The sequence below is a fragment of the Phasianus colchicus genome, chromosome 9, assembly GCF_987193195.1.
Source record: "Phasianus colchicus chromosome 9, bPhaCol1.hap1.1, whole genome shotgun sequence".
Lineage (NCBI taxonomy): Eukaryota > Metazoa > Chordata > Aves > Galliformes > Phasianidae > Phasianus > Phasianus colchicus.
In genome coordinates, this window is record NC_143444.1 from 2,432,235 (window position 1) to 2,441,203 (window position 8,969).

Below are 8,969 nucleotides of genomic sequence, written 5' to 3' on the forward strand. Positions count from 1 at the left end.
AAATATGCATCAACAAAAAAATGTCCTGTCAAAAACACAGAAAATAAGCTGTGCACATACACACAAAAAATCCAAAACTACCTTCAATACCAAAAAAAACCCCAACAACTAAAACTTCTGTATGTTTTAATGCACTAAGTTGAGTCTAGAAATGTATATTGCATAAACATGTAAATATTTTAGCTAGTCAAGCCTGTCTGAAACACAAGATTTTGTTTACTATAGTTGGGAATTACACCAGTTCTCAGACTGAATGAAAATCTACACTCCTCCATTACTAGTATATCTCTGCTGGCTTTTCAAGGGCCTTGAAACTTGGAACGTTTCTTCTCACTTACCTCCGTTAATTTCATTCCAGGTTTTACTACTTTAGCTACTGCTGCAGCAGTGGGAGACATGGCTGCCAGTTCCTCCTCAGACAATATGGCTCCTGAAGACATAATACCACCAATTAGCCAAAAAAAAAAGGAGCAATAATACCCATTATAAATATTCTTTATTAATAATAAAGAATGTCCTCATATACCTTTGTAGTTTACAACTACTGTATTCTAAATAATTATATTTTAAGTTCTTAAAGTTACTGGTGGAAGAGTTTTCGCTAGATATACATTGCAAGTGATTGATATTATATTTAATATTCTTTATTGTACATCATCAAGCCCTTCAACCAGTTTAATTTGAAATTATGAACAGCTTTTGCAGAGGACTTTTTGACATTCCTTACAGAGATAATAAATGTACTTGATGCCTCTGTTCCCTCTAGGACTGTTCTCTTGCCTCCACAAACTTCCCACAGGTATTGAATAAACAGGCTCTTCTTTCCAGAAACAAACAAACAAAATAACAAAAAACTAGGGCAATTAATTGAGCAAGATTTAGCAGTAAATATAAATTTAAGGACAGGTTTCTTTGTTGTAAGTCTACCATTCTTGCTATACTCACCATAAAACCATTAAGAGCAGGATGAATTCAGCACTAAAGAAATTTCCCTCTACTTTTTCTATGAAAAGGTATATAAGATTTAACACAGGAACTTGAAAAAAAAATGTATTTCTCTTGTGGAGAAAAAACCTACCTACACACACATTACATATGAATTATTGCATTCCCTATAAACATGCAGCATTACTAATTTCATGGAAGACTGGTAAGGATAAAATGTCTGAGGCTCTATGTATTTTAGTTCCTAATGTTACTCCTACCTTTACGTTTTGTTGCTGACAGTAGATCATTGGCATTCTCCAGCTCCTTTTCCAGCTTACTTATCTTCTCTCTCAATTCTTTTTCCATTACAGCTTTTGCCTCTTCCAACTCAGCCAAATGCTCTTGGGTTGCTTTATTTGCTAAAATTGACAGGCAATTTTCATTTTTTCCCCCCCCAATTAGAACAATCTAAGTTGGCATACAAACTTTAAACTCCACTTTATACAGCTTGCAAAAGCTCATGCTTATAAGAATACCCAGTATAATGACAGAAACAAGAACTGCTGCCTATCACCCTTGTATAGAAGAGAGAAAAATAAGAATTACCCTTTTATCAATGAAATCCAAACCAAGAAACAAAACAGAAAAGAAAAGCTCTCCTCAAAAATCAAAATAAAATTTCATGTATATTTGTAGATTCCCTCGCACACACAGACCTCCAAGGAAATTAAAAAAGACGCATAAAATGTTTGTTACAAAGTGTAGTGTTTCCTCCATCCCCAAATCCTAAAGCTTATCCCTTCATAAATGCTCAACTCAGTTATAAAGCGTGTGAGCTTAGTAATAAAGAAGCAGATAGGTTCTGTTCCTCCACTTCTCATTTCTCATTCAAACTTACCTTCACCTGCTTCCTTTAGAAGCTTATGCAGCTCTTCTACCGCACCTGTCAGTTCATTACTCTTTGCCTCTGAGTCATCAGCAGCGCTCTAAATAAAAGCATTTCATGTGATCTTTCATTATGTAGTACGAGCAACTATCTTCACAATAAAGCTCAAACAGATCAAAACTATAAATATAGAGATTTTGAGTAAAATAGTGGGAGATTCACCTAAACTGGACAACTGTTTCCACGTGGATTAAGTCTCAGTTGATGCAAGCCATCGAACCGAAAGCAAGACGTGCAGACACCGATATGCTATGACAAAGCTAACTAATGTTGGCAGGTCCTTTAGCTGCTTTACAGGTGCTAGCTTCTTATTTATTGAAGAGAATAAACAGTTTTAAGAAATTTTGAGTATTCAAACTTGATCTCCTTAAGAATTTGAGATTTAAAATAATTATTATATAAACAGTTCATGTTTTTTTGTTTTCAGTTAAAGATTTCAGAAGTGCAAGACTTCTGAAGACTTCTGCAATGCCTCAGCAGGCATATCATCTATGATCTGACCAGACAAAATATTCATGTAGAAATCAAACATTCTATTGCACTTAATGATAGATATGTAACTATCAATGCATGAAAACTCACAAAACAGGATTACTTAATCTGTAAAACTGACAGATAAGCAAAAGACCAGTCAGCTGGCTCTTCCAGCTGTCTGACTCAACACACTACAGATTATTTTTCACTCTGAGCTGACAAAACAATCAACACAAAGTCCTGCTTAGATGCTGCTTATTTGACACAGTGTGTAACATCCGGCTGCCTGAACCAGATCAATGGCACCTGTGGTGTTCATTGCAGTAAACTTGTAATAGTCAAACCTAAAACACCTCCATAGTCAACTTCTACATAAGAACCTTTAACTGCCATACAACATCATAAAACACAACTCATATGATACAATATGAAGAACTAAATCAGTAAGCATAAAGTTACTGTTTTAACCAGTTTTGATTAAACTGCCAAGTGATGCAAACAATTTAAGATTACAAATGTTACCTAAAACAGGACACTCTACAATATTTTGTAATGTAAGGTAGCCTTTCTCACATCCACCACTTAGTGGGGGGAGAAAACCAATCAACCAATCAGTGTGCAGTATTCTTAAACCTAAGACTCAGCCCCAAGTAATGCTAATAACACCTACCGCTGAGTTATTAACTTACCTTATACAAATTAGATAACTTAATGTGGGCATTCAGTTCATTGTGGAATCTTTCCTCCATGCCAGCTTGTTGTTCTTTTGCCTAGTAAAGAAGAGCCAGGGTGCAGAGCATTCCACCATTAATTTCACACATTTTTTATTTTGTAGAATCAACTGTTATACATGTACTTCAAGTTGCCCTACCTCCTTCAGTTTATTCAAAAGATCTTCCACATGTTTCTGAAGATTTTCATTTGACTGCTTTAAGCTGTTTACCTGTTCTTCCATCCTGGAAACCTGTCAAACAGTAAAGGAGAGTACTGTGTACAAATTTGTCATTATTTCATACAAATTAGTAACTTATTTTAAAAAATATCATCTCACTGTCTTCTACTTAAAATCAGACAAAGATAGCAGAAAGAGTATATTAGTTTACATTCTAACAGGCTCTCATATATTCAGCTAAATGAAATAGTGACAATTCTCAAACTGCTCATGTAACTCCGTGATTCTCAGAGGAGAAAAACAGTACAGAAAACCTGACCAATTGACACAGTTCAAACTATTTAAGTACCCAAACAGAAACTCAATAAAGCTAAATATTTTCAAAAAATATGATTGTGCCATGTATTTTGATTCCGGGAAAACAAACAAACAAAAAAACGCATCATTCCTTGCTCTCCTTCCCCTCCAAAAGTTAAACCAGATTCTTCTGCTCCTTACACAATTGAGAATTATATTCCCGTACATTTTAATAGCATGATATTGTTATATCCTTTTGTTATCAGTGATGCCAGAATCTCTAGTTTACCATTAAAATCTCTGACTCTAATTTTCAACAATCATATATATTCCTTATAATTCACAAGTTAAATGAAAAACCTCTTTACTGCTGGCAGAAATTACACTTCTTTTTCTTACGATAGCTATTAAAGTATTTGTTTTCATTTAATTCAGTTAATAAGTATAATTTGGAAAAAAAGAAAAAAGAAAAGAAAGGCGAAAGCACTAAATTTAAAAATACCTCCTCTTTCTTGTTCTCCAGATTACATTTAAGTTCTAAGATTTCACTGCCTTTCTCCCTGGCAGTATGTAGAAGTTCATCTGTTTTGGCTTTCAACTCAGAGTTCAGCCAAGTGTTTTGACTCTGCAGCAGTTCTTTTTCTTGCTCCAACCTTTTCTCACGGTACTAAAAAGAGAAATGAACAACACAATTGTACTGGTTCCATAGAAAGAAAAGAAGTTAACAAAGTACTACACTCAAGAGTACATGTAACAATGATTTATTGTAACCACAAAAGAGGTTGTTGCATTGGTAATACAGAGTTACAGGTCTCAGACTACTAAGAACCTCCTGACACACAGATTAGTTTCCTCAACATTTATCATAATTTGGAACATTTAACTACGTATTACCCTAGTCAAAGCAATAGATTAAGACATCAAAATTTTCCTTCTCTTTTCTCCTTTTACCCTCTCTTTCAGTTCTTAATGCAGAGAAACATTCACAAATTGCTTCTCTCCTTCCTACCTGCTTTTGTGGATATAGAATCACTACTTTTCATTGATAAAAGCAGCCACCACTGCCACGGCTGAAGCTTGGGCATATTTATTTAATTTAATGTCACTCCTAGCCTTCCATAAATACACTTGTCACCTCCAGCCCCAACCATCAATTTTATAACAAAATCATTAGTCATAAATAGCAGGAATAGACTTGATCTACTTTTATCGTCAACAATGACAAAATGACTACATTACTTGTAAACAACCACTCACTGGTAGTTTTAGCCTTAACACATATTGTGCACAGAAAAATCACTCACCTTCACAGTAACATCTGATGTTTGAAGTTCATCCAACTTCAGCTGAAGTTTCACTTTTTCTGTGTTTGCTTCTGTAAGCTTTTCATTTAAGCGTTTAACATCCTCTGTGGAAAATGAAACCAATATTTGAAAAATGCTAATTGCAGAATTAATTGTAGAACTATCAGTTTTCATTACTGCCCGAATTCAAATAAGTTTTAAAGAACGAGGACAAATGACATATAATGTATATAATTGTATATTGTAAAATGACATTGTTTCATTTTGTAGATGTAAAATTATACAATGTACATCTGTTATCAAACTGTTGCGAGTCATTTTTTTTTTCCAATTACCATGAAACTTTCTGCTTTGCTTCCTTTTGTCTAGTTTTCCAATCCATTTCTTTGGAACTGCCTATACTAACTAGATATCCCATACTTGTAAAATTGTTCAAGTAAGTCTTCTACTTAGCATAATCATGCAAACCAATTTGTTAATATATTCTTGGTTATACCATTTAAATGCTCAACCTCCTGAGATCTTCTTTCACTTGTACGAACCAAATCTCTCTTTTCAGCTTCCAGTTCTTCTTTTTCTCTACTTAAATGGCTCTGAAAAGATTTCAAAAAAGGAATAAAGAAATGTGATCAGCTTTCTATGAGAGGTTAGTCACTATCTACATTTATCATCACAGAGAAGTGTGTTAAATGCTACCCCCCCCAATGCTAGTGAATGAAAACTGGGATAAGAGGCTTCTATCATAGACAACTGAATCAGCCTAAACTACATAACATGAAACTATGGTTGAGTCCACTGTTTCTGTCACATTGGAACAAGTCAAACAACTGCAAGTTAACATATTTTTCTTCTAGTGCATAATAAATAACAGATTTCAATTTTTTTTTTCTCATAAATCATTCTGATATTCACGTCTAACAGGCCTTTTGTCCTTAAATGCAAAATGTCTAATATCAGACAGCAAAGCACAGAACGAAGCATCACACAACTTCCAAGAGCAGCATAGGTAGTCTGTGCCTTTGCCTTTTAACTCTATCTATAGAGATCCAAACTGCCACAGGATTCCTGATTATAGCTGTATGCAAATAAAGACTAGAATGAAAATTTTTCTACATAAAGCAGAGGAGATCAATAAAAGGGCCAGCAGAAATAAATAATTGAAAAAAAAACAACAACAAAAAGAACTATATATAATTATAATGTGCTTTGCAGGACAGCTTTGTTAGCTAAGGAGTTCATTGAAACTGTTTACTTGGTTAAACAAAGATAACAGAGTAATCAAGGAATGAACACACACAAAAGAAAAATAAAAATGAAACACAAACTCAATACCCTTGCATAATTTACAAGTCAAAGCATTGCCTTTGTCTTCTAAGGAAGCACTATGAACTACTTCAGCAAAGCTGAAATAAAGCCCTGCATGGAAACAATCAGATAGCTCTTTCATAGTTGAAGAATTACTATAATAACGATATACTACCTTCCTGCTGGATCAGTCATCCAACGTGACTCATCCTGCAATTCCTTATGACTTATGAGCATAATGCAAGGAAAACTGTACTAGAGTAGTGGAAAGACTGGAGGAAAAACAGATCTCTAATTTGCAGCTCAATGTTTGATAAGGAGTAACATAAAACACACTCTTGATTTCTGAGATTCACTTTAAAGTCATTTTGGAACAGGTAGGTTTCAGATGGGGTAAGACAATATATTCAAATTGAAATAAAAGGATCTGCTCTGGCTTATGTTCACCTGTAACTCAGTTTGCTAGAAAACTAACTTCTTAACAAAAAAAAAAAAAGAAAAGACATGCAGTTATCTTGCTCAAATGTCCACAAAGACTTATAAATATGTACATCGATACATGTGCTGGTATTAAACCAAATTTCAAGTTGGACTGGATGTGTTCTTCGCAGGATCAGACAGGTAAACTCAACTCTTTCCATTTATTGTGTCTAATTCTTCCAGTACCTGAATGGCTGCATTACGATCCTGAGCAGCTTCAAGCTCTTTATTTTTCTCATTCAGCAACTTCAGCTGTTCATCTGTTAGATAAAAACAAATAGTTGTGAGGCATCTGAAATAAAAATACAGTAAATGGACTGGGGAGACAGTATTGTGACAAACTAAAACCATCATAGGGCCAGAGGCATTTATAGTGAAGAACAAAATGTAAACCACTCTAGAACTATTACAGTTTTTTTCCCATTAAAACAGAAAATTTCACTAAAAGCAAAGTCTCTGTTTGCGGAAATAATAAATGTATTTTATGGATTTTAACTCCTCTTGAAAACTTAAGACATTTCAACACAACATTGAACTAAAGAGTGACAATTTTGCTCTTATGAACAAGCAGTAATACTCACGAAGTTTTTTAAGCTCCTCACGGAGAGTTTGACATTCTTGTGTCTCATTTACAAGTCTCTCCTGACTTTGAGCCAGACGCTTTTCTACTTCAAAGTATTGTTGTTCTGCAAAATTAACAACATTACCTCAATTCTACTTCAAATCCACTTTTCTTCTTTCTTCTCCTTATAGAGGATGCATACTAATGGACTTTAGTTTAAAACAGTATTTAATCATAAAATATTTTAAATTTCAAAATCTACTATAGTAGATTTTTAATAAAAATGTCCTTTTGAAGCCAAAAAGCTGAAATTTCATATTGAATTAACATTGCTTTAAACACCTCATTAATATGGGGAAAGGATACGCTTGCAAAACCAATCAACAAATAAAGTGTACTGTACTGTTATACTTGAACGTTTTTGATTTAGCTAGAGTGCCACAGCAGCACAACCATACACCCTTGGCTCAGTCACATTACCTTAAAGTTTCTTGCACGTGTTATTTGGATAATGTTTAATAATTCTTAAAACTAACTCTATGCAGCTCTATGCCACGCTTCCCAGTGCACTCAAAAAACTATTAGACTGACGTTCTGACTTATCATCTGAAAGCACTTAACTACAAGATATGCTGTAAAACCAGTGTTCGTCTTGTTATCAGGCACTTCTGGGGAATCTGAGTGATTTTTGCATATTTTATGCTTCAGAGCGTATTTTTAGCTCCAAGTAATACTGCCCTCCAGTTACGTGAGAGAAGCATGGACATGAAAGAGTATAACCCGCTACAGTGTGTAGTGACCTCAACTTAACTCACAGTATTTATTGACGCACTACAGTAAGACTTCTACCATGAAAAACACAGAGGCTGATGAGGAGACAGCAGCTCGCAGCCCCCAACAACTCGACCCAGTGCTCTCAATCCTCCCTGTTTGCACTTTTGCTCCAGTTCTCTACAGCCACCAAGTCTTCTGTGACCAAATCAATACAAATATTTAGTTTCTTTAGTTTCTATTTGGTGTGCTTTATCTGGAAATGTTGTGATCTCTAACAGAGAATCAAGAAGGAAAGCTATTTGAGAGCTGAGCGAACAAACAATTATCGCTCCTCCACGGCAAGGATCAAAGCAGACCCAGGGCTCGTTACAAGCCTGACAAAGAGCTGCTCCTTAGGTCCATTCTGAAGGCAGTTTTAAAGCCGTACGAAGCTTCACAGAAACGCGACAAGGCATCGTTCCCTCGCAGCATGCAGTCCCGGCAGCAGGAGGCCCCGGCAGGGGCCGGCTGAGACCCGCAGGCCCGGGACCCAGGCACCTCGCAGGCCGCGGCAGACACTAAGCCCTACATTCTCCTGTCCGACATTCCCGCGGAAGACACCTCGCCGCCACTACCCCTCAGCCTCTGTCCCGGCCTGTCTTCTGAGAGAAGAACGTTCCCACCGGGCAGCAGGACGAGCCACTCTGCCCAGCCAATGCCGGCCCCTCACAGCGCCCCGGCCCCACTGCCGCTCGCCTCCCGCCCTCCCTGCCCCTAGACTCACCGCTGTCCACCTTGAAGCGCTCATGCCTGGCTCGCAGCCCATCGATCTCGCTCTGCTGATCTGCTAGAAAACGCTCCAGCTTCCCCTGCACCGGCTTGGACAGCTTGGCGAGCTCGGCCCGCTCCAGGACCTGCTGCAGCACGGCCGCCATCTTGGGCGCAGTGCAGTGCGCCACCGGTCGCGACGCGCTCAGGGCGCAAGCGCAGCGCACCCGACGGCGCGGCCGACGGGCCGGACCCCGCGGG

The 8,969-nt window shown here is 37.1% G+C and overlaps 1 protein-coding gene across 3 annotated transcripts in view; it reads right to left on the reverse strand.

Moving 5' to 3' along the window:
• TPR (translocated promoter region, nuclear basket protein) overlaps nucleotides 1-8,926 on the reverse strand; it is a 42,571-nt gene extending 33,645 nt beyond the window's left edge. For all 3 annotated transcript variants that reach the window (XM_031608486.2, XM_031608485.2, XM_031608484.2), the window contains exons 1-11: nucleotides 8,725-8,926; nucleotides 7,207-7,311; nucleotides 6,812-6,885; nucleotides 5,337-5,433; nucleotides 4,841-4,944; nucleotides 4,039-4,203; nucleotides 3,219-3,311; nucleotides 3,037-3,117; nucleotides 1,826-1,913; nucleotides 1,206-1,346; nucleotides 339-430 (exon numbers count right to left, since the gene is read on the reverse strand). In XM_031608486.2, coding sequence (XP_031464346.2) covers nucleotides 339-430; nucleotides 1,206-1,346; nucleotides 1,826-1,913; nucleotides 3,037-3,117; nucleotides 3,219-3,311; nucleotides 4,039-4,203; nucleotides 4,841-4,944; nucleotides 5,337-5,433; nucleotides 6,812-6,885; nucleotides 7,207-7,311; nucleotides 8,725-8,875 — 1,191 coding nt within the window. In that variant the 5' untranslated portion in view covers nucleotides 8,876-8,926. The remainder of the gene's footprint in view (nucleotides 1-338; nucleotides 431-1,205; nucleotides 1,347-1,825; nucleotides 1,914-3,036; nucleotides 3,118-3,218; nucleotides 3,312-4,038; nucleotides 4,204-4,840; nucleotides 4,945-5,336; nucleotides 5,434-6,811; nucleotides 6,886-7,206; nucleotides 7,312-8,724) is intronic.
• Between the last annotated feature and the right edge of the window lie 43 nt (nucleotides 8,927-8,969).